This window comes from Cotesia typhae, unplaced genomic scaffold, assembly GCF_013202065.1.
Source record: "Cotesia typhae breed Kobodo isofemale line unplaced genomic scaffold, CoteBio_Ctyphae contig_43, whole genome shotgun sequence".
Lineage (NCBI taxonomy): Eukaryota > Metazoa > Arthropoda > Insecta > Hymenoptera > Braconidae > Cotesia > Cotesia typhae.
In genome coordinates, this window is record NW_027423752.1 from 562407 (window position 1) to 589598 (window position 27192).

At 31.9% G+C, this 27192-nt stretch overlaps 2 protein-coding genes across 2 annotated transcripts in view; both read right to left on the reverse strand.

Moving 5' to 3' along the window:
- Positions 1 to 492: 492 nt before the first annotated feature.
- The window catches only part of LOC141528405 (uncharacterized), an 82445-nt gene continuing 55745 nt past the window's right edge, over positions 493 to 27192 (reverse strand). Inside the window, exons 5-6 of the mRNA XM_074244454.1 lie at positions 23597 to 23654; positions 493 to 878 (exon numbers count right to left, since the gene is read on the reverse strand). Coding sequence (XP_074100555.1) covers positions 823 to 878; positions 23597 to 23654 — 114 coding nt within the window. The 3' untranslated portion in view covers positions 493 to 822. The remainder of the gene's footprint in view (positions 879 to 23596; positions 23655 to 27192) is intronic.
- Positions 2127 to 3378, reverse strand: LOC141528232 (uncharacterized). The gene is made up of 2 exons (XM_074244171.1): positions 2626 to 3378; positions 2127 to 2252 (listed from the first exon to the last, which is right to left on the reverse strand). The coding sequence occupies exons 1-2, from the start codon at positions 3372 to 3374 to the stop codon at positions 2249 to 2251; spliced, it is 753 nt and encodes a 250-aa protein (XP_074100272.1). The 5' UTR covers positions 3375 to 3378; the 3' UTR covers positions 2127 to 2248.

Sequence of the window (27192 nt, forward strand, 5' to 3'; positions counted from 1 at the left end):
ATCGACTTCAAAATCTAATCAGATTTAAGTCTCTATAAACCCTTTTAAATGCTGAGTCGAGCGTCTCAATCGATTGATTTCTTTTAAAGATATCGTACGACACAATTTTATTTACAGACATACACACGTTAGGATGTTTAATTTGGAGCGATATTTTTTTCCCACTCCTATTGTTCTTTTATTTGAATGAGGCATTAAATTTTTGGATGAGTGAGAGATTAATTTTTTTTCCAATGGGAATATTTTTTTTCTTGAAGTTAAAAATACGAGTCAACTGTCGACGTTACAGAAATTTAGTTTATTTACCAAACAAGGAAAAATGAAGGGTAATTGTTAACGAAATAAATTTCTTATTACATCGTTGTCGTTCATTTTCCCAACAAGAGTTGTTCCGGAGATTGAGAGGTTCGGTAAAAAAAAAAAAAAATAAATAAAACAAAAGTGTAAATATGAAAAGAGGAGATTTATTAGAGAGTAGAGTTAAATTTTGGGCAATTGGTATATAAAGTGACGAGAGTTAGTGTACAGAGGGTAATAATACTGCTTAAAGACATTAAGTTGAGGGGTTAAATGAGAACGGCTAAAGACTGGAAAGTTAGTTTTGCCTGAGGAAGAATTAGAAACCTCCGTTGATGCTGAGAAGCTCCTGGCCTTGCGGCTATTCTCATTTCTCTTGGTTGGTAAACGTTGCGTAGTGGTGGTTTACGAACCCGTAGTCCATGTTCTTCTGTGCTTTATGCTTCTCTGTCTCTACCCCTCTATCGCAACCTCCCTTGGCTTGAACTCGCTTGGTTGTTCCAACTTTCTCTGGGGTGTCTTTTTTTAGTCTTTGTCTCCCAGATACCAGCTCTTGCTCTTGCTCTTGCTTGGTTTGCCTTCTACAAACGTATACATTATTGAATAATGTTTAAATTATTTTTTTCTCCTGAGCTAAAATATTCAACAAAGGTTAATATTGGGGGTTCAAATTGATTGAATTATTTGTCGTGACCTTTTTATTTCGATACCGGTTTTTGTCAAATGTCATTACTTATAAAAAACTTCAGTTTTATTTAGTGTACTGATAATTTTACTTCGCCAGTATTTTTATTGATTTTTCATTGAAAAAGAATGAAAAATTATTATAGTATCGTAGAATGATGAAAAAAGGGTTTTAGAGCATATCAAGCTTTTAGTTTATGACTTTTAGCTTTGAAAATTTTTTTCGCTGTTATTATTTGGAGTAAAGTGGTAAATTTAGTGAAAAATGTGAAAAAGCTATTTGTTAACTTTCCCGTATTTTTTTTTTAAAGCGAACTTGACGTAAAAAAAAAATAATTTCGGTGAAAAGGATCGCTGAGATCTCGGAGGGAATACTTAAAGATTTGAAAGCTCCTTGTTCTGATTTCAGTGAGATCATTAGTCGCTGAATAATCGGTTGTCAAAGTAAACCGTCTGATTTTTTATCCGATAGCCGATAACTCGCCGAAAAATAGTCTCGAGAGCCGAGCAAAAGTTTCCGCCGACAGAACATTACATCTGAATCAATAGACTTTATTTTTTATATTCTAGCGTCTATTTTTTTTTTTACAATTTTATTTCTATCACTTTATGCAGCTTGTTTCATCACTCCACTACTGGTTAAATCTTATTACAAAAGTCTCTTTGAAAAATCTTTAAATTTTGAGCTTTCGATGATTTTTTAATCGCAAAACAAGTCGCTTATTATTTAAAGTCCCACAGTCGGGAAAATAATAAAATTTCCACCTAAATAACTAAAATAGCTCCAATTATTTTTAAAAATAATCAAATTTTATTAAAATTTTTGGACATCTCCAACCCTTCTCCTAAATAAGAACAAAAAATATCAAACCCTAAAGTTCTCTTCTCTTATTAAAACGTTAATTTCCAGTGTAAGTTTTCCTTCGAAACATAATACATAACCTCAAAAAAGGACGTAAAATAGCATAAAACCCCGAGACGAGTAAAGAGTGAGGAGTGAAAAAAAAATTTTTTCGGTCCGTCCGTGGACATAAGGGGGATAGCCACTGTGACGCTGGAAAAAATAGGCAATTTTCGGGAATTTTTTTTACTAGGATAATAAAGGAATTTGGGGATCGGGTTTTTTTTGTTTTATAAAGTATATGTTGAGGATAATTCTCCTAAATTTTTATTCAAAAATATTTTGTTATCACAAAGTTATAAACATTTTTGTAGAGCACCAAAAAAATTTCCCCCTCCATTGCCGGTACTGTAACTCAAAAACGGATTATCTGAAACAAAAAAACCAAACGGCATTTTAATCTATAGGAATGTCGCTATCGTCGCACGTAGGGGATTTTGAAAATTTTGATTTGAGAAAAAATGGCGCCATATTGAAAATTTTTTCGTCTTTTTCCTCATTTTTTGGACTCAAACAGCCTTAAAAAATCTTAAAAATTAAAATTTTCAAAATCCCCTACGTGCGACGATAGCCACTAAGTAGACGAATACGGGGAAACAAAAAAATTGAGAATCGGTTCATATTTACGAAAGTTACAGTACCGGAAAGTTTGAAAAAAGTCGTTTTGAGAAAAACGCGAGTAAAGTTTTAAGAAGATTCTCGCAACTTTAAAATCTAGTCTTTCACAAAATATTCATACTCACATCAAACTATCAAGTCCTGGGCCATATGAGGGTTCTTCCTCCTTATCTTTAGTATTGACCTTGACTTTTTTTATTTTTTTACTGGCCGTTTCCATGCGGCTTTCAGCAGCTTTAACCCGAGTAGCGTCGCGCTCAGCGCAGTATGAGTAGAGTGTTGGTCCTACTTTAACATCGAGATTCTCTAATATCTTCAGAGTTGCTAGAGCCCCATCATTGAATGTAATTGTTGAAATATATAAAGCTATTTCAACAATAAGGGAACAAGAAGAATTTGTTTTTGGGGCGAGCTGCCACACTAATGCATTGAAGCTTTCATTATTATTTTGTGTAAACCCACCGACACATCGTTCCAATAACTCTGGATTCGATAGATCTTCATAAATCGGTATTAAAGCTTCCGCAATATCTGCAGGAAGTGGTGGTTTTTCAACTAATGAGTCCAAAGTATTTGTTGCCACAGCTTTTTGAAATTGACACCACGAATTTGCACCTTCAGGACAAAGAAAATGCTGCGGATCTTCGGGTGATGAAAACTTGTGATAAAATGTTTGCCAAATAGCATTATACATCTCATCAACATCATTAGAATGACGTCTGATTGCTAAACCATAATACTTTGTAAATTCATTAATTGCTTTGTCCGTTAATCGACCTTTCCCACCTAAACTTTTCTGTGTATTTTCTTCTTTTCCTGTTTTTGTCTTCTTGTTAGTTCGTTGCTTCTTCAAAGCCCTTAGTCGACTGCCCATTCGTTTTTGCACGTGATTAATACATTCTTTTTTTTTTTTATCTTCACCATGTCCCCATACGGTTTAGCATCACAAATATTTTTATACGTTTTAGTGTCACCATCACCTATATAGTTTACATACTTAACGTTATGTAATAACTCTGATCGCATAAACATCTCTTTTATTCCATCTACCTCCATTTGTCCAGAAGAATTTTCATGGTTTATTGGACAGTCTAGAGCATGGTCTTGCATAAATTGATCGTATTCAGCTGTTCCTTTTTTGAGCTCATTAGCGCACACATCTTACAATAACTGGATTTCATACTTACATCTACGATTTTGCCAGTGAAGTAACCAATTAGAGAAGATATACCAAATGAAGATTTAAACCCTCTTTTCTTCCAACTACCGTCACCGGAGACAGAAATTCCAGGAATGTCATTGGATTTTAAATGCTTGCAGGTTTCTTGGATTTCTTCTTTAGCAGCTTTTTCAACACTAAATCACAACAGTTTCTAGCTGCATTTCTGATTTGTGTGACCAGACGATCGTAAAAGCTATGGAACATTGGTCGTGGTAAATCCATGAAAGCACAAAATCTTTCAGGTCCAGATAACCCAATACCAATTATCCGCATTGCAAAGATGAAACGGCGATTAATTTCATACGCATTCTTGATGAGTGGACATGAATTTATCAAAACTGGATCACATTTTTGCAATTCACAACTAGTTTAAAACCTAATCCTCGAATACTTGTCTCAGTAAAGTTTACATCACCACCACACTTTTTACACGATACACAGCCACTTAGTAAATTAAATATCGAAAAAAATTTATAATTTTGTAGCTAATACTCGAATTAATTGTACAATCAGATTTTTGTGATAATTTCCTCTTGGAAGCACTATCACGTCGTTGAGAGCCAGTATTTTTTCAGTTTCATATCTGTTGAGCGGTCGATTAAATTTTTTCCTGTCGTTTGGCAGTTTTCTTTCGTTTTTAATAACTTTACTTTGTTTACGATCCATTATTTAACAAATTTTTTTGTTAAATAAACAAAAAAAAAAAGATCAGAAGATTTAAAAAAATAAGTAAGTAAACAATAACGAGTACACTAAGAAACTCAATAAATTAAAGAACGAGTGTGTATTCATACAAAACAACTAAACTATGAGGTACAGTATCTCAACAATAAGAAAAAATATACGTTAAAAGTCAAATAATTGTAACGGTTGACAATCGTGAGGGAAAACAATCGCCAACCCGTACGAATCAAAGACGGAGCGAGCAGGCGACGTTTTCGTCGAAGCGCCGCGCGTAAAACGGTCAATCGACGCGCTCTTATAAAAATGACTATAACTCGAAAACTATTAGGAATTTTTCTATAAAATTTGAAATACATAATTTTGAATATATAAACTTCAGTTTAATGAAAAAAAAAAAAAAATTTTTTTTCCGAAATTTTACAGTGGCTATCCCCCATAATAGGCATATTAACTGAAATGGATAATTAAACGTAGGTGTAGATTAAAGTGTTAGAATGTAGATGAACACGATACAGAGGAGAGATCTCAGTGTAGCATAGACTTTAGCCTATATAGTACATAGTATAGAGTATAGGGTATAGAGTAACAGAGGTAGAGATTTCGCGGCAATATAAGGATTGAGAGCGTCAAAAGAGCAAGAAGTAAAGAGCCAGAATGAACAAGGGTATAGAAAACGATTTGAATGGGGAAACGCTCGGTTGGAGGATGAAAAAGAAGTAATAAAAAAAGGTGGCATAGCGTGAGCGAATATTGAAGTAGAGAGAAAGGTAATGGTAGCTAAATGTGCTGCCCGAGCCGAAAGAGCGAGGGAGAACCCGGCACCTCGTGCCGAAATGCGAAAGCGAGAAGGAGAAAGAGCACGTACTTGGGCTAGGGGAAGCGGGATTCGCGGGCTCAGGGGAGAATGCGATGCTCGCAACCCAAGTAAAGCAACCAGGGGGTTTTGCGCAATGCGCCCACAGCTCAACTCTGCAGTGGGGTTTATTTCTCCTGATCTCTGCGTATGTTTCTCTCTGTTTGCGGACCACTATGTGTCACGTGGTTTAAGCATTTTACATCTACCCTTTCTTGCCCTTCTTCTTCTTCTTCGTCTACTTCTACTTCTACTTCCATTTCAGCAGTATAAGTACATTTACACGCACACATACAAATATAGGGAGCTGTGTGCACTGGCTTTCTTCACTTCCTGGGTTTTTTTTCCCATAATTTTCCTTGCTGCACTCTTTATTTACATTTTTTTAGTCTACTGGCTGCATGGCTATTTTTATTTTGTTTCATCCTATCTCTATCTGGGGTATATAGAGGAAGTTTTAACTGTGCTCTGTACTCTGTGCTGGTCTTCCTTTTTTAAAACTTTTCCTTGTTAGCGTTCCTGTTTATTTATGTAACTAGGTGTCTGTCTATTTCGTCAAGCTCATTATAATGCCATTTTCTTACTTTTCCCATTTATCTTTCTTTTTCTCAGTGCCCACGGTACAGTGCAGGAAGAAAGGATAAGAGTTAATTTTATTCCACGGCAGATGAAACACGGAATAAAGAATTTGAAGGCATGCTTCAAGGATCCATCGTAGGCGCTGATCCTCATGAAAATAAATACCTTTTTTTCGCCAAACACTCATTCAATTCATTATTTAATATTGCTTTTTTGTGTTTATACACTCAGAACATTATCTTCTGATTGTTTCTGATGTTAGGATTTTAAATTTTAGAGGTGCTATTGTTGTTTTCTTGGGAAATTTATGAGGATTTTTATAAATAAAGTATTATACTGAAGGAAAAAAATAGTCAATTCAAGAGAAACATTGTGAGGCTAAGAATAAAATTATTTTGCAACCAGTATTGATTCAAAAATTTTTTATCTTAAAACTAGTTTTTTAACTAAGAAAAATTCACAATTTGAGGATCAAAAAAATATCATTTGAGTGATATAATCAAATTTGAACAAAAAAAAAACCAAAACCAAAATTTTTCATAACTAAAAATTATTTAGTTTTTTTCTTAATTTTGTATTTTTTGAAAAATAGAAAATTTTAAGGAAGACAAAAGTTATTTTGGAGCAAGAAGAAATTTTCTCGACTCAAGAAATTTTCAATCTTCCTTATTATTTTTTTAAGCCACAGACAATTTACCCTTCAGTCAAGAATTTTTTTTTCTTCAGTTTCATTTTGATGTTTAGCCAGTCAATTTTTTAAATTAATTCAAAGTGCGGTAATAAAAAAATTAAATTAATGGAAGAGAAAATATTTTTAACTAAGACAATCGTTTTGAAAAAATTGCGAGATCATCAAATTATTTTTTTTGTTTAAATTTTTATCAGAGTCAAGTTAATTTATTTTCTCTGTATATCAATCTGGACGCAAAAGTAAAATTGTAAAGATAAGATTTTTCTTGAGCCAAGCATCTTTTTCCAGAGCGGGAAAATTTTCTATTCGAAATTAGACAGATAGCAAGCGGTAAAAAAGTGAGGAATCCAAATAAATACATGCACGTAACTTTTGGAATATATATATATATATATATATATATATATATATATATATATATATATATATATATATATATATATATATATATATATATATATATATATATATATATATATATTTATATACATAAAATATAAGATAAATATATACTTAACGGAAGCAGGAAAGAGGATACTTCTGGTGGCATTTTGAATTATTAAAGTGTATCCTTTTTTGAATAAATTATAATGAAAGAACCCAGTGAAACGAATCCGAGGATAGGTGGACGGGTAGAAGATACGATGGTGTATACATATTTATGATACAGACGTGAAATACAAAGGGTAATATAGTTCCAGGTGTACACATAAAACCGATCGAACATGTACCAAGACAAATTCGGATCGAGCACTGACGGGAATAGGAATAAGTTACCAAAAATTACGTCAACTCTTATCGAGAATACTTTACTTAAGTAAGTGCTTCTGCTTCTACATCGCCTTCCACATCTGCTCATGTCTGCCCGAAGACGCTCCGCAGCCAAAGAGAGCTAATTTATAATTTATAACTTTAATTAATTCAATCCCCCAATTCACTGACTCGTATTTTCATAAACTAAAACGCTTTTTACGAAACTATTAGATAAAGAAAATTTATTTTTGCTTATATTAGTTTTTTCCTTTGTATAAATTTCTTTAAAATGCTTCTTTGTTCTCTATTCGGAGGTATGCCCGCGGGCTTGCTTTCAAATTAACAAATAATTTATTTATTTTTCAATTAATGTTTGTAATTTGTTTTTTTGAATTCAACCGCGTTATGTAGCTTGACTTTTTAGATGCTTTTAGTTTCTTTCGTCAAATTTAATAAATAAAATCATACGTTTATTTTTGTTCAATAAAAAAAAAAAAAAAAAAAAAAATTCACTCTGTGATGTTTCTTACAAAAATTTAAACAAAATATTTCGCGGAGTGAATTTCACTTTTATAGGAAGATAAAAATAGATAGATGAACTTTAAAAAAATAAAATAAATTTATTTCGAATCTCAACAAAATATATCAAGCTTAGAAAATTTACTTGCATATGCAAGTAAATTTTCTTCAAAGAAAAAACTTAATAAAACGGTTTTTGTTTGGAAAATAAATTCAAATGTAACAGGTGTTAAAGGATACTTCTTTATAGACTTAAAAAGGTCGCTTGGTATCCAGTGAACGGTGAACCAGTGACCCGGAGGTTTTACTAAAAAATTAATCATATTTCCTACGATAATAAAAATAATTCCTTCAAAAATAATCTCCCGAATATGCATCTGCTCGAGAACAAAATTTTAAAAGTTATATACGTGCTTATAAAAAAAGGAGCATTTTTCAGTGTTAATTAAACAGTATTCATAACTTAGAAGGATTTAAATCTTTTAAGAGATTTTCGCGTAATAAAAAAATACGGATATCATTTTTCACCCTCTCTTACTGAGAGGGAAAAAATATTTTTATGAAATTTTTGTTAATTTTAATATAAAAAAAAAAAAAAAAAAAAAAAAAAAAATATCATTTGATTTAAGGAAAAAATTTCTTTATAAAAAATTTTATGCATCAAGGATTTTTATCAGTGTGAAAAATTCTATAAAAACATTTTTTTCCAGTTACATACTTAGTGGTTAGTATGAAAACGAGATGAAAGTAGAGAATAAAAACCAATAGATTTGAGTACACATTACAAACATATATCTATTGGTATATATAATATAATATGACATTACTTTACATTACTCAGAATGTGTTCGTATGACTGTTTAAGACCTCGAACATAATACTAATATTCAAATCGTATTTGTACTGACAGAAGCTCTGTTACAATATTATATATTATTATATATCATAGAGTGAAGATGTAGCGAAAAAAGGTTAAATAAAATAAAAGCTATTTTCTTTTATATTGAGTTTGCTATCCTTTGCTCTTCATTTTGCTCTGCTATAAAACTGTTAGTTTATGCCCGCGTATGTAGGCCAATCTCTTATACCCGCACCGAGAAGATACTTAGACATTTACCTTTCAGCGTACCTTCACTGTATAAGAATACTTATCCATCTTTTTTTGTACCTGCATTTTTATATACTTTTCCCCTCGTAAAGCCGCCCCACATGGAAAATTATTGAAATTAATTGTTTTATTATTTATAATCCGTGTTTTACTTAGAAATATTTTTTTTACTCTAATTGTAGACGATTAATCATTTGATTATTTTTTTAGTCAATTATAAAGACTTAAAAAAATATTAAAAAAAAAAAAAATTTTTTTTATGATGTAGCCATTTTAAGTTATATATGATTTAATATGATTATATACGGCCTGATGTGGTTACATTTGCCTATCTATGATTTTTCATCTAAAAGTGGTAGTAAAAATATCCGATAGATGTCGCATAATCGTTTAATCTTCTCCTTACAAGAGAGTTAAGTTTAAAGCTCCAAGTTATAAAACAAAAATTACTTTCTTACTCTTTTAAGTACATTTTATCATACAAATACACTGGCCACAAAATTTTGCTTCTTCTCTTAGTAATAGAGATAGTTTATAGTTCAATTAACTACTAAATTAATTTTCGTTAAATAAAACAGATTAATTGTCGTACTTATTTTGAAAAAAATTACAATAATTTATTTTTTTGCTCTCATTCAGTCTGATATAGTCATGCAGAAAAATTCGCTATTTATGAACACCTGAAAAATTTTTTTTACTCGGAGAATTAAAAAAGTCATAAATTAATTAAATCTTTGCTAATAAATAGTAATTATTATTAATAGTAATAATTATAAATAGTAATAATTATTAACAAGATCTTTGGGGGGTTTATTTTTGGTCTGTTATAACGTAACCTCAAAGTTGCTTAACATTCAAAAGAGCTCTTAATCAGCGGAAACTCATAAATAATAAAAGCCCCTTATTATCATGGTACAAAGAGATAAATATTTAAGAGGGCCGGTATTAACATTTAAGAAGCCGAGTAATAAAATAATCATAACATACTTCTACTTGTGCTTTCTTATTCCGTTTAATTTGGGCATACCAATCGGGAATCCTCAGTAAAGCCCTTGACAACGTTAAGACATCTTTTCTACTTCAGAAAATTCCTCTTTAAAGTTTCACTAACCATCTCAAGTAGAAGTAGTCAATTCAAAAGTATTTCAAGTTCATTCCTTAACTATTTCACCGAGCTTTTTTATTTCTTTGTGAAAAAGTAATGGAATCTTCAAAGTCGGATTATATGGATACTAACGTTAAATTAGATGGAACAGTTTTTTTTTCGAATAAATATTTAATTATTTTGTATCTACCTTATAGAACACTTATAAAACTACTTCATCCTTCTTCTTTCTCATTATTTTTCTTTTAATATTTAACTAACTACAGTATTAAATTTTAATTAACATTTTTAACTTAAAATTTTTTCCCTATTTTAAAATTAAAAATTATACCTTTTACACATCACTGTTTTGAGAAATATTGTTATACTTGGTATAACTTGTAATATGATATTTTTGGAAACATTGTGAGTTTTCAAAAATCGGCTGCCGTTTTAAAAATACTGATTTGAGAATAAAGTATTTGAGACAAAAGTTGTAGTAAAATAAATTTTGAACAATTTTGATCTCATTAAAAATTCTTGTAAGATCAATATTTTGGAAGATACAACGTTTATTGTCCAAGTTCGTTAAGTGTTAATTACTAACCGACTAATCAAAACTAAAAAAGTTACAACATTCCTTGACCCAAATTCCCCTTGAGAACCCCATGAGCCGTTTCATCGATCCCTTAAGCATGTTGATATCTTAACCATTAAAATTTTTCCTCAGTGTCATTATCCCCCAAGGGATGCGTGCCAATCCACTTAAGTACCACCTCAACAAACTTTATCCTGACACAAATCTACTCACTCCTCAGTCGTTTCAAAAACTGAGGCAAATGCAGCTAATTAAAATTAATAATATCATAAGATAATAGGCTGGACTAGAGCCAGGTAAACAGATGTAGCGGTTAGGGTCGAAACCGCCTAGGACAAAGATTCGAGCTTGGATGACGGCGGGAGAACCTCGGAAGATCAAGAGACCAGTCAGCTTAGGTTACTGAAAGGAAGTTGCCGGCGGCCTCTTCAACTCTCATGGAGCTTTCAACTCGTTTTCCCCAAAGGCACTGCTTATACAGCTTCCACTAGACTAGTTTAATGCTACTGGTGGTGGTCTACTTATACTACATCAGTATACCAATCCAGTGTGGAAGTATAAGTAGTAGTAGCTCCTCCTATTTACCCGCAAAAGCCCGAGGAGAGGTTAATTAATTAGTAGTACTAGTAGGTTTTTAGCAGAACCACCACCACCACCACTTCTGGCGCTACTTCCACCATCAGCAGAACCAGACCAGAAGCTGAGAGTCGGAACTGAAAATGGTGTCCTGCCTTCCGGGTTGACGTCTTTGCACCCTGACCTTCCGTCTAATTCGCGGCTCGCTTTTCCTAGTCCTTCTTTCTCGTGCTTAGGAGCCAAAACAGAGAGCAATTGCTAGGAATTATGAAATAGAAGGTAGAATAGAGGCTAGAGCTTTCATCTAGAAGTCGAAAAGCACAGTCAGAGGGCAGAAGGCTCTAACCGGCCTCGGTAGTATGCTGTTCCACATGGCATGTTTTTGTTTGTTGTGGGTTACTCTGAATGTTATAACAGTAATTGGTAGTCATTTATGCAGGTAAGAAGCTCCAGGGAATGTAAAACTAACTGGGATTGAGCCGCGGGCTGTGTGCATTTTCCGGGAACTCAAAAACTACCGATAAACTTTACAGGGTGTTGAGTTTAAGGTTACGGTTCAGTGGATTATTCTCGTGGTACTAAAAACCTAGATGTAGTGCAGCTACGGCTCGCTGTAAGTATCGAGTTGTGTGGTGGGTGCTGTGTACTAACCGGAATACTGATTCCACTGGAAGGGAATAACTTTGCTAGGTTATGACTATGACGCTCTGCATGATCAAGTTGTTTAGATAATAATAAATATATACCCCGAAATTGGTCTGCTGGATTCTGACTCGGAATTCAGAGCCAGAGGTTCGGGATTTCTGTCCTGTTCTGGTTATTGTTAGGGAAGAAAAACTTTTATCTCTTCAAAGTTATAATGGGCAATAGTTTTGATGACCTTTTTTCGGACCATCGATCAATCTTTGGTACTACGACAAGGATATAAGGAAATTTTAGTGTTTTTCGATATGTCAGGTTGGTTTCATGATTCTGACTGCAGTAGCGCCAACAATTTTAAAGGGAGCTCAATGAAACTGAAAAGGGTTGCTCAGGGGGTAACTTTAGGGATCGAGACTGAATAACTAAGGAATCGGTTGATTAGTTTAAAAATGGCGGGTATTAACTATTTTTTTATAGATTATACTTTTGGTGTTTCGTTTGTAGATAACTTTGAAATATCTTCAATAAAAAATAAGCGGTCATAAAAAACAAATCTAAGAAGACAATTTGGCAGTAGAACTGAAAGTCGATATTCCGGAGCAACCTAAAACTTTTACAATGGCTAAAACGAATACAATAGTTAAATTTCATAAAAAAAGTGGATAAAAATTATTAAGACAATTTAATTTATTGTGTAACAAAAAATCCTAATTTTAAAATCTCTTAATAATGTAACAAACAAATTGATCATCAGTTTTAATGAACTTAAATGTTAAATTAAAAATACTTGCTGTGAAAAGTTAAATATTGTTTATTATATAATTAAATACGAAAGTTTGTTGATGACACGCATTGTTTTGTCGCTGACAAAATATCCATGACATAAAATTAGGACATTTTCGGTCCAACAAAACAGTGAAATGCAATTTCCCTGGTTGCATTCACCGACATTATTTCACGATTAATTTCGAGATAGATATTTCCTACGTGCAGATAATTATAATTATAACAATTATACCAACTAATTTTCATTTTAAAACATTCCCTCACCTTCTAAGTATTTTTATTTATTGCTAATTATTTAACATTTATTATGCTATTTTTTTTCACACTATTTTTAACCAGCCATGAATTTAAAAGCGACCATAAATTTACCGTATCTTTTTTTCCATTTAAATTCAATCGATTGTTCGTCTACATTAAATTATTCATGGTTATTATCATTATTATTAAAAAAAAAATGTATCAGTGTTGGCATACAATTACGCGCTACTCTAATGCAAAAGTTATAAAAGTTGTAAAAGTTATTCCAGTTCTGTTATCCGGAGAATTTAATAAAAATTCGTTTTTCGTGTAAAATAAAATAATTTGACCAAATGGAGTTTCATTAAAAATGATAAATAGGTTATTTAAAAGTTGAAAATGCATTTGCAGTAGCAGTCTTTTTTAATATCCATGAAAACAAGTTGAAGAACACTTTCTGGATTCATTTGAAATGCCGAGAAAAACCTCCTTTTCGAAACATGTACTGCGTACATATAGACATATATTACAATAACCAAGAATGTGCGGTTACTAAATTATTTTTCCACATCTGAATTGGAAGCTCCCGTGGAGCTTTCCGATGAGAAAAGTTTCCGTGTAGTATTTCTCGTTGTCTATTCTATTTGGTGTTGCTTTTATTTCTTACCCAAATATCCACAATGTAGAATTACGAGCTAGTGCACATTTTCGACCACACTCACATTGCTAACCGGGTGTCGGGGTGACACCCAACAGAAGAAATAAAAAGGGAAAATAAAACGGCAAATAGAAGTAGAAATAATAAAAATAGATTAATAAAATACTGTACGACACAAGTTCACGCGGTGTAACAGGTTTCTACCCAACTTTTCTAACCAATCGATATTGAAAGTTTGTAGCTTGTACTTTGTGCTTCAACAAATATTTTCTCTGCTCCACACTTATTTTCTACCAACACACGCTCCAAGAACATCTATGTTTCTAATTCCTAATGAAAACCTACTGACGTACGAATAGAAATGTTCAAAGTTACTTAATGCTGGCTTGCGCTCTCGTAATTTACGTTATCTAAGATTTCAATTATCAAATACCATTTTTCTGGGCAAATACTCAAAAAAAAAAAAAAATGTAACAATATAAGTGGAGTTCTACTACTTTTCTGATTATTTTCGGTAATTGCGTAATTAAAAGTAATGAACACATCGGGCCTGGCAGCAGTTTAGTCAATAATACTGGGCATGCCGTGCTAATTTACTATTAACAATTGTTGTTATTCGAAAACACTAACTTTACTGGAAATAAAACTTGTGTCGAAGAAGAGAAAGAGTGAGAGTAAGGGTGTAACCATTCAAACGAATTGTTACAGTATTTTTTTCTCAAGTGCGCTTTCGAAAGCGATTATTGATTCTGTTGCTTGTTATAAGTATGAGGTTATATACATATATATTGATGGTTAATCCATTGGCAATCTTGTAAAAGCTTCAAATATATATGTTTTTAACTTTTTACTTTAAGAACTTTCCGTGTTAAATTCCAAATTTCATCTGTATGGTATTTTCTTAGGAAATCTAATTTTTGGAAATCTAAGGCAACTAATTTATTATTTCTGGTCCTTCTTATATTTATTTTTTATTGAATGTAACATTTATTCTAAAAAAAAAAAAAAATACATTTGAAAGCTGTCAGAAAAAAAAAAATCGTTTATTACGCCGACTTGAAACCAATCAACAGATTCCCTTGATATTTGATGTCAATCCCTAAAGTTATCCCCAGAACAAGTGTCTTCAGCTTTATTAAGTTTTCTTCAAAATTTGGAGCGCTGCTGCGGTCAGTAATTTTTCAATTCTGCATTTTTATCGTAGCTCTGAAAAATTTACTTTCATTTTCGGCTGCTGATTTTTTTTTTTTTTTGGAATGTCATAAATATTTGCGTCATTCTTTACCAAAAATAATTCATCTCACAAACGGAGCCCATAACCTGATAAAAGACGAAAATATTTGGAATTATTTAGCGAAATCCATCTTCTTAGTATTCTAGGATTGGTCCTTGTGATAAATGTAGTAAAGTTAAAGTCTCCTGGCATTCTGGCAACTGATTTCTCGGCAGAGAAACGTAAAATGAAATTCTTGTCAAAGATAATTGTCACATCGAGTCGACGGTGTCACTCACTGCCGACTTTTCTGTTAACATTTTATTTTTTTCTTCTTTTTTTTCCTCTATACTATTTTCAGTTCAATTCTTTACAATATTTTCTTTGTGGTTTATTTTTATTATTTTGTTCAGTAGAGCCTTTAGAGCGGGTTTTCCCCAGCTCACAGCTCACAGTATAGTGTCACACGAAAAATCCGGAACCAGCATCTGTCACGCGACACGTTTGTGAACGCGACGCGTGTGTCCGCGTTACCTATATTGTGCATGTTACCGTACGTGCATACGTGACTGCGGTAGAAAATAGATAAGCATTCGATGCTAGCTGCTCTGTGTATCTATATAATGCGGTATTGTTCATCTATTATTCACACACACACATATATACATGCACATACATCTACACTGTATTAAATATTCCTCCAGTAAATATATCCTATAAATGGACAATGGACAATGGACGGTTACTGGCTGAGGTAGATACCTCCAAAGTACCGCTGCCCGCTACCGGGAATATATTAAATTAATTTTATTACTTATGCAATATAATATACCTGATAATATCGTGACGTAACATTAATATCTCACTTTTTTAAATATTTATACTCGTTGTCTTGCGAGACTAATTATCGCTGGAAAAAATATACAAAAAAAAAAAATAAATAAATAATATCGTGACTGGAAACATTTCATTGCGCACTTTAGATGTCAACTTACTCTGTGTTTATAATTTTTTATCGCCATAATTCTTTCAGAAGTAAGGGATAAAAAACTTGGTGCATTTTTACAAGCAAAATTAATACAACGACTTTTATTAAGCGAATTATTTCATGTAAAATAATTGCAGTGTTGAATTTACAATGACGAGTGGGTAATTGAATTATTAATAAATAATTATCCTTGATTCAATAGAAACTTGTTTTATAATTCTCTGGAGTATAATCCTAATAAGGAATTACTATCTAAATTACCGATTAATTATTATGCAGAAATTAATGGGAACTATACCCGTTTGTCAGTACCTATTACTCATTACTCATTATTATAAGCTTCTCTGGAAGTTACATACCGCGCCATCTGTTCCTCTCTATCAATTTATAATTTATAAATATATTTGTGACAGTTTAGTTTATTACATTTATTAAATTATTTTGAAAAAATCAAGGCGTCTTTTTATCTTCAAATTTTATTTTGTATAATTCTTTACAACTATTCGAAATAAATTTTAAAGTACAAAAAAATTAACGGAACTATTAAAAGTATCAACTTCAATAGATTTAACCCCAATCAATAAAAAAAGCTTTCTATCAACCTTACCCTAACATTAATCCTGTCATCGCCTACAATATCCTTCAAACATAATCTATTAAACAAAGATCTGTCTATCCTTTTATTACACTATCTAAAAATAATTGCAAGCGACAGAAAATCCGTAATTTACAAGTAAAGTAACACGAATGAAATTGTATAATGAAGACAGAACTCCTTGTCTGTCTCAGCTTCCAGGGTTTTCAGCATATCTGTTATATTTTTCTCTGAGCGTCCAGTTGAACCCTAACTCGTAATACGACTCCTTGCTGGTTTCTCTTTCTGACATTCTTGATATAAAATAAATAGTTATAAAAACAGAGTAAGGGGATGAAAAAGAGATAAAGACAGAGAAAGAAAGAAAGAGAAAAGGTTGAGCACCGTGAGTTGGCAACGCATACAAGCCGGGCATAATACACCCTCGGTTTAAGCACAGTCTGTAATTATGAAATAACCCCGGACCCTCTTTACGCCTCTATTATCATAGCTCTTTACGCTCCGACGGCGTAACCACGACACATTTTTCCATCCTACCGCGTCCGCGAGCCTCTACTCGTTCAGCTCGGCTCTTCTCATCATCGTCGGCGCTGTGTCGGCCGCCGGTGGAAGATAAAGAGAAAGAAGAAAGTGCTGCTGCCGATCCATGCTAGCCTTTAGTGTATTAGTATACACCCTTTAATATACTTTATTCCACACTCTCTTCTTTACATTTTACATCTATGAAAAAATAATAATAATAACAATATTAATAATAGCAATAATAATATAATAATGCACATGACCCGCGATCAGCATCCAAGAGTGTTTATACGCTTCACCCCCCTTTAAACTTTTATCAGTAGCTTTGAAATTTTTTATTACTCCTATTATGTGTCCTATGTCCTATGTTATTATTAACCTCGTCAAATATATATACACACATACACACTTACATGTGTTACGTAACATACATCATGTTTATGTTAATGGTGTATGTGTGTCAGTCTAGTAAAATGTTTTGTATTTATATCACATCGTAACCATTACAAAGCAGAATTACGATATTGTACACGCCTCATGAATTATCATACATATATATATATATATATATATATATATATATATATATATATATATATATATATATATATATATATATATATATATATATATATATATATATATATATATATATATATATATATATATGGATGCATGTCACATGACACGTTCGCCATCACTTTATCACCGGGGTTTTTGTCTACCAGATACCATGCTCCATAATTCCAAAAGGACACCATTGAACGCCCTGTATGGTTTTCCGAGAGCACAGACTTTATGATGGTGGTGATCCTTAGCTGAAAAGCTGTCAAAGAGTTTTGTTACATTGTGTCAAAAAGGCAATTGATGCCTGATTTTTGCAATTATTATATTACAAAAAAAAATGCTTATTTATTATGCCTCTTGCTATTTTAATATATAAATTATTAGAAATCGGTAAGCCCTGTCATTCTTTCATTTATTCAAGAGTACACAAAAGCTCTATTGCCGGATAATTTTGTATCTGTGTAGTTGACTAAATATGGAAATACATTCAAGATGAAAAAATAATAAAGATGCACTTACAATATGCTAGTAGTTCGATTTACTTTTCAATAAATTATTCCCCAAAATAATAATTTAAATTTCAAATAAATAAATTTAATATCGAGTAGTTTTGATATACAGTAAATATTTAATAGTAGTATTTACAACAATATTTCATACTGTCTCGTCTCTTTTAGTTTGTTTATTTATTTATCTATTTATTTATTGAACAAACAATGTTGTAATGATTCGTACCGATTCCTACGAAGCGTTGTGATACCGAGTAAACAATGCATAAACCGGAACACAAATATATAGATATATATTTTTATAAATATAAATATGAAGAAAAAATTTTAAAATCTTTATGAATTGTTATTTATTACTATTACGTAAGCTGCTTATATCTACTAGATAAATTCTCCGATTAAAATATTTTAACCTTCTTTACTTTTTTTATCATTTGTTTTCATTTACCATTTACATTTTTTTACAACGTTAAATTAACTGTCGTTTTTAATTCTTAAATCCTGGATTCTTACAAATTAAGCTTATTTTCATTTTTTAAATATTTTTTTTGTGCATTCAAAAAATTTTGTAATTTTTTTACTTTCGAATGAATAATTATTTTCTTAATTTCTGATTGAAATTTATAACTTTTTATTTTCATGAATCTAAATAATAGAATTTTAAAATTTCCGTGAGAAATTTAAATTTTGATCTGAAGCTTTAGTCCAAAAATAAATTAAAGATCTTTCATTTTAAAAATTTTTGATACTTCTAAAAAATTTACTTTCTTCTTTAATTTAATTTAATTTTTTTAATTTGTTTTCAGGTTCTTGAAGTATGCATAGACGGACCAGCAGATTCTTAGAAAAATAGTCCGGGTTAATGTAAGTTCTTTTTTTTTTAAGTTTTCTAAGTTAAAAGAAATTAAGTCCATTAACATTCAAACTTCAAATGCGGTTATATTGACTTGAAAATTTTCTAATTACTTCTTTTCTTCGACTTTTTAATTAAAAATAATGAAATAATATTTTTTTACCTCTCGGTCTTAATATAAATGTAAACTAAAATTTTTTCACGCAATTTATCAAAAAAAAAAAGTCGAGTGGTGGGAAACCAAATAACCTGGGATATTTATAAATTTTGTTCTAATCGATGAGAGTGACAGTAACTGGAATTAAGTTAAATAAATGACGCTTAAGTAAGATTAATCGGTGATGCGGCAATCAGATTAATAATCTGATCACCAGAGAAGGATCGGATTTAAAACCTCCTCTCGCTTTGAATTAAAAGTAACTACAGCGAAACAAAACAAAACAAAAGAAAACAAAAATGGGTAGTACTCTTGTAAGCTCGACAATATTCCGTTCGGCGTACATTATAGTACGGAAATTTTGTATACAAAGAAGTAAAATAGTAAATAGTAAATATAGAAACACAAATAGTGTCGTACATAAGTAATACCCGTACCGGCGCAAAATACAATTGGAGCTAAGTACTCGTAAGACAGCATTGGGAATTCAGTACAAGGTAGTGGCAATATTTAACTCACTCGGAATTTCTCTTTTTATGGACTTATAAAATCGTGACAGGCACATGGGACCCGATTCACCGGCAGCACTCTTGGTCTTACTACTATTTTCTCTCCGTCTACGTCTATACTACTGTACATTTTGTTTTAGCTCCACTATCTTCCTATTTTATTGTTTCTTCCTCGACCCTTTTTTACTCGACACTTTTTCCCTTATCTTTATCTTTATTTTTGTCATTATCATTCTCAATGGTATTTAAACTTTTTCATGCGAGGAATTGCTTTTAACTAGTAAACAATCAATTCATATGCAAACTTTTCTTGATTTTTATTTTTTTATACATAGAATATCTAATACTTTGATCGTAAATAATCGTTACAATTTTGTGTTTTGAAAATTGTCTAGGTAAGTAAATTTCTAGTCAAAATTACTCCAATCTCTAGTCACAAACAGAATTTAAAACATGAATGGTTCTTATTTTTCTCATTTTACAGTTCCGGCCAAAAAAAAAAAAACAATCTACACGAACATCTGAGTACTTTAATTTCGGTGAAAAAAAAAAAAAAAAAAAAAAATTGACTCCAAGATTCGAACTTTGTTCTTCCGCGTACCAAACTAACATTTTTGCCTTTCCGCCACTGCAAAAAATTAAGGTAGCTCTATTCAAAAAATTTTTTTCCTGAAAATTTCTATACAATCTCTCTTTTTACCTGTGAGTACACAACAAGAATTCAATAGCGATACTATTAAAAAATGCATAGCATAACAAAGCCGGTTAATCTGGTTGAGAATTCCCTTTCTCGACCGACAGCGCTTAAGAGGAATCTGAACAGTGTCCCGATAGCTGCATAATCCACTAAGAAACATCCAATTTAGATAATGACAATGACAACGACAACGGTTGATCATATTGTTGATCAGTGGGCACTTAGAGCCGAAAGGGGGAGTTAATCAAATAAACAGAATCCAAGACGATCGTCGACCAAGACATATAGACAGAGCATTATCTTCGGCTGGTAGTCTGGTTCTAGCCCCGATGGATAGAACACATACATAATACAGAACCAGAACCAGAACCAGAACCAGAACATGGAACTCAGAGCAGGTAAGCGTCTGTCTGAATCTCGGATTCTAGTGATCAAGTAGTGAACGTTGTACATACGGAAGACAGAAGATAGAGACAATGATAGGAAGATCTCGCTCTGTCAAAGTGAGGACAAGGATGAGGATGAGGATGAGAAGAGATTTGGAGACAGCAGAGGTAGCCAGTTCTCTGACTAGACTTGAGAAGATGTGTGCAGCCACCCTTGTGCAGTCACCTAGACAGAGCTTGGATAGATCCAGAGAGAGCGGGTAGGCGCGTGGTTTACCGATTCGCCGCGTTCCCACAAATGCTATCGGCAGCTTTCACCGCATCGTGACCACCGCCATTACAACCGCTAGCACCGCTGGCGATGCCACTGCTATGCACCCACCTCGACTCGGTTCTCGGTTCTGTTTATGTGTCTATATATTGTTATGTATCGGTTATATCGATGTGTTGCACGAGAGGGTATCGAGAGGGCTAACCATCCGAGTACAGTGGTACACTGGAGCGAGCACCACTGGATATACAGAGCACAGTCAGAGTAGAGCTACTAGCTACTGCGAACGTTTACGTAACGTGTCCAACACCCGACAGACAATATCCAACAAAGAGAATACACGATTCACTTGGTTCACTCGTGCTTCGATTCCATTTCTCGGTTCGCGAACTCCCCGCTTGCCTACTGTCCCTATTCTATTCCATTGACACCCTTCTATCTCCTCACCCATCTATTTTATATTCACATCTAGATGATGTGTCAGCGCTTCTTTTTTTACACGCTTTTATTAACTTTGTGTAGCTGCATGTATGTATCTATCAGGCGGGTTCAAAATCCCGACTATTTTGTAAGTTCATGTTTTAAGGCCCTCTCCAAAAATCAGTTAGGTAGAAAAATTTTAAGGATAGCTTAAAAGTTATAAAAATTTCGAAGTACCTATAAATAAAATTTTTTATATGCAATATTTGACTATTTATGAGAGTAAAAAATTATTTATGTTCTTTAAAAATTAATTTAGTAGTTGATAAAACTAAACAACAATGTCAGATAAATTTCTTAAAAGAGTCAATACAATAATTTTAATTTCATAATTTAATTTCTGAAACGTAACTTTTTGGTAGCGAGACGATTTATCTGCCATGCGCCATCTGCCGAAAATTTTCAACACTAACTTTTATCGAAAAATTATATATGGGTATATATGACTGTATCAAGGATGGCTGCTTAAATTAGGAAAATTATTAAATTAAGAAATTTTTCTTAATTCTCATTTTTTTATTTGTTTACTTGCTGAATTTTTTGAACTAATTCGAACTGTTAAAAAAAATCAACTTGAGTAATAGGCATTACCAGCGGCTTTCTACTACTTCTACTATTCGTTGATTATATCTTCATTAACCATAGACCCAGGAGTTGAAAGTAACGTTATCCCATTCTAAATTTCATGTCTTTATCTTAATCTTTTGGTCGGTTGTCGCTGTCCGTATTGTAGCTAACCAGTGAAGAATCCAAAGCTTTAATCAACCTAATGTAGTTGCAGTAGCGTAAACCGTACAGTAATGTCCTCTTCCTAATATAAACCGCGGTGGTTGTCGTTGCCGGTACAGCAGAATATACAGAATATATAATAACAGTATAGTTGCTCTTTTCCGTGATAGTGAGCAACGATCGCATGACAAAAATGACAAAGATGTATGTCACAGACATGCTTTTATAATTATGTTAACAATCCCTCGTTTCTCGTTCCTTGTTGCTGTTGTTGTTATTTATTATCATTTTTCTTTTACTTTCTGTTCACATTTAATTATCCACTATAAATAGAGACATTGTTACGGACTATTCATTTAATTACATTTTTAAATACCAACAGCCTTACGACTGTCAATATTACTACATGTGTGGGTGCACTTATCAGAGGTTTATACTTTACATTTTCCGACACCCGTATTTTCTCAACAAACGAATAACATTTTGTTAATTAAATATTTTTTAATACTCTTGGCACTCGATACTTTTCAAATTAACTGTAACAGTAATGGAAATTTACTTTTGAATTATTTTTGTTTAATTTAATTGATAGTTATTGAATTTTATTCAAATTATTCAAAGAAGTAGTTTTTAAAAGTGCAGGAGCTGTTCGAAGAAACGTTAAATTCTTAATCACAACTGCGTGACTTTAGTTCGTGGGAAGGTATTTTTTAATCTGAAAAATGTAAATGTTTTACTTGGCAGGTAATTTACTCAGAGATCAATATTTAAGTATTTTTAATTTATTATTGTTGCTATTTTATTTTATTTATTTTTTTTTTTTTTATTATTTTTCTGTAAAAAATTAAAAATGAATATTAACTATTATCATTTGGAGTGCGGAAATGAAGATATAAAACATACTGTGTACGGAGTGAATATGAGTTTTGATATAATATAAATTTTAATGAGTTGAAAAAAATTTTAGATGCCAAATTAATAACAAATAATTCAAACAATTTATATCAAGTTTAACTTTGTAAATATTAGTTATATTTTTCAAAATAATGAGTTGTTATAGAGAGTATTCATCAAAAAATTTTATTCGTAGAAATTAAGAAAAAAAAATATTGACGCAATTTTTTAAAAATATTTTTATTCACTAAAAGAAATTAAGAATTTCTCTCTGAAAATTTAAATCTATAAAAATCATCTATTTCTTATTACTTATGTCAGAGGTGCTTTACTATTTAAACTACTGGATTTCACATCCTTACGGATCTAGGTTCGACTCCTGGCTTGGTCGAATCCTATTACTTTTTTCAAATTTATGTTTTTATGCGTTTCATTGAATATACAGTATAAAATTTATTGTTAATTTAACAAAATGGCAAAAATTGTTACTAGAACGATGTTATTAAAATTTTTTATAAAAAGATCGTCGAGTTAAAGGATTGAGAAGGCTTTGACATTAAAAAGTTTGCCCTAAAAATTATTCCTGTTATTAAAAAGACTTTATTAGTTAATTTTCTATAAGATAAAAGTTAAAAGTTGAAAAAAATTTCGTAATTTGTCCAAGTTTTAGTAGAGAAAAATAAAATAATTGCTTATAATTTTTTTTATAAAAAGTTAATCCAAGAAGTAAACTTACTGCTTGTGTCTTGCTTCGGTTGATTACCCGCTGATGCTGCCCAGTTGACTTTCATGTCCTGCAAAAAAACAAGACCAGCTGAATTAAATAATTAGAGAACAAAAAAACAAGAAACAAAAAAAATTTAAGCTGTTTGGATTCTTATCAAGTTGTATTAACTCGCGTTGACAAAATGAATAATCTCGAGATACACAAAGTGTTAATTAAAACTGGTTAGAGACAAATTAGAGGGTGAAATATATTAATAATAAATAATTAAAAAATAACAGAGGAGGTTTTGTATAAAAAAAAAGTGGGATAGAGAATACAATCAGTTCACCAGAACGGACCCGCAGCATGTCTGCAGCAATTTGCAACTTTTAATAGTTTGCTCGGACCGTACCAGCGGGTTGTCTAGTTTGCACCCGGACTAACAGAAAAGAAGGAAAGAGAAAGATAGGGGAAGGGAGAGGCGCAACAGAAATAGAAATAGGAATAAAAAACGAGTTGAGGGAATCACCTCATGGCGCATCCATTGCTTTACGTACTTTATGCGACAGTAAAATAACTTTATATTGTATTGTACATTTTGACAGCTGATGTGTACACTAACAAATATTTTTTTTATATTTTTTAATTTTTATTTTCGTTTTGTTTTTTATCGCCAAAGACACGGTACAAACTATTCTATTTTAAAGGTATCTATTTGCTTGAATTACTTTTTTTTTGAATGAATGAATAACGAAATAACGGACAACTTTAAATTTATTTTACTTTGAACCTTTTGACTTGTCATTTTTTATCGCTCTGATAAAAAATTAAATACATCTTTTTTACCGCTGCCTTTAAAACAATAGTTAGGTTCATAAACAAAAATTTTTGGTATTTTGTTTACTTTTCGGTATCCACGTTGAAAGATTCGGTAATTATTTACAAGAGGGGTCCATTCATGCTACCCCATGGTAATTTTTATTTTAAATTGTTAATTTTTTTATGTACTTTTCATAAAAAAAATAAACTAGAAATTTTATCCAAAAACATGGAGCCAAAATTTTTTCCAATTTTTAAAGGCAAAAAAATTATCCAAATCTTTATTTTTTTTTTCTTTCACGACATTTTTTTATCGTAAATTCACTGTAAAAACAAGCAGAATAAAAAAAAAATGTAAATTTTTCACCTAAATCTGGCCAAAAATAAAGTGGACCACACTTGTAAATAATTACCAAAAATTCAACGTCTTTAATTGTCGATTCAGAAAAAAAATTACTTCTTAATTTTTTTTCTTCATATTTAAAAAAAAAAAAAAGAATAAAAAAATAGAAATTACCCGTGAAAATCCCAGAAGCAATATATTCCCTTAACGGCATATTATTTTTATTGATATTATTGGTCCGAGGTTTGTAGAGGCTCTTAATATCTCTTATAATATAAGTACTCTTAATACCCAGAAACAGTTTAGAACCCTTAAAGTTATACTTTTAAAGCTTAACGATGTACATATACTTAAATATATTAGGTTTAAACTATTAAATTTTTCCATCCTCAGCCCCAGCTAGCCTCCACTCATTTCCTGTTTCAACCCCGACTTCTCTTATTTCCACTTGAATCAAGCATCGATACCCAATTGATTTCCCTCGATTGACTCATTTAAATAACTCAGATCAAACTCTACAAAAAGGCATTCTTAAGATAAATATTTCCGTCTGACTAAGGTCAAATAGAATAACCTATTTATGAAGGGGGGTAACTTTTTACGTTACTTGACCCAAATAGAAGCATAAAAAATTCTAGATAGCTTTTAACTTAGAAAACCCATTCAAGAGATTCGTTTATAAAGTAAATGTATTATCATAAAACGAGCAAGAATTTCCACCTGAATTTTATATTTTTAAGTTTAATTCCCTATCTCAGTATCACTAAAATAATATCACTCATGAAATGCAATGTCGGTCAATATCTTCATCATAGCAACTAGATATCTAATTTATCATTATGATTATTACATTATTTTACATTAAAAAAATTCGTAAAACGATTGACCCGACAAGCCATCCCTTCAACTTCCAGTTAATTTCAAATGTAAATCACAAAGATTGGAAATTGTTCACAAACTATCAAAAATCTAATTGAATAATATTCGGCTTCGCCTCGGCCAACAATTACATGTGATCTGAGGCTTTTCTTATTTTCCTTCCCAAGGGGTTTAATATACTATTTTAGACTTACTTTATTTTTAAAGAACAGGCAACAATTTATCAAGTATCTGCTAATTTCAGTGTTATAAGAATTATGCAACCTAAATCAACAGACATACGTCCATTTTTCGGATTTTATTTTAAAAATAAATTATTTTAACAAATTCAAAATAAAATTTCATTTCAAACTTTTTATTACTTCTTCATTTGGAACTCTTTGTCAAAATTTATTCCCAAATTCTATAAGATGTCTCTTAGTATCAATGTCACCCTTGAAATCTGCCCAGATCTTATCACTATCTCCTCGCAGCAGTTCCAAATTATATCTGAGCTATAATATATCAAAGCATAATGGACATACATCCACTTACGATAGGCAAATCCACGACATGGGAAACGGGGACACAAGGAGCCCAAGGGCATCACAATATCAAACATGACGTTTCTGCAATCCTCATGTTGAAAGACAACAATAACAATTATAACCATAACAAAAAATAATAATACCTTGCAGCGACAATAACATAAAAATTTAAAACAAATGAACCAGGCAGTTCGTACAGATTTTAAAAAGAGGCATTGCGATTATTGGTCTACCCTGGAGGCTGCGCGACCAGGCCTGTTCCATATTGGCCGCACATCACAAGACAACCGATTCTGAAAGCTTTGCCATTGGTAAGGGGCGGAGCTATTCTCTCTTAAGCTCTCGCAGTATCACTGTATTCTTAACTCTATCGCTTATATTTATTCTCACATCATACTTATTCTCGTTATCATACTCACAAACAAAAAAATAAAAAAATCAACAAAACACACGATTGACCCTTGCTCCTTAGTCTTTGTCTTTCGGGCACCGCGGAGCAATCTTTCCGCATCTTATTCACTGACCAACTTGGAACCGCAATTCTCGGTCTGGTGTCCAGGGGATGAATGTGCAGGTTTAAAATGCACACCATTCGTCCTTGCCACCCTGACCGGTCCCGGTCACTTCTTTTTCTCAGCCCCCGCTGAAATACTGACCTAGTGGGTTTCGGTGCCGAGACAAAGTGACCGTCATGTAGATTTATGCACTAAAATTTAACTGTTCTTTTAGAGCTAGTTTTGCTGGGAGGGTGAAAAATTTTATAGTCACTTTTTAAATTTTATTGCGTACCTTAATGTCATGTGTGCTAGTACTAGGGCTCTGAATTATACTGTACTTTGCATTATTTTTACGAGTTATGCTGCCACACTAATTTTTATCCTAACCCTTTTAGATTCCTGTCTGAGTAGGCTGTAAATCTGAGGGATTTCATTTTTTATTGTTATTTTATGGTTAAGGGGAGATATTTTGATAAATATTTTGCATGTAATCGAATTTGAATAGAAAGTAATTAATTTTACCGGCCGATGGTAATTGTTAAGGAGTCTAGTAGTTACCAA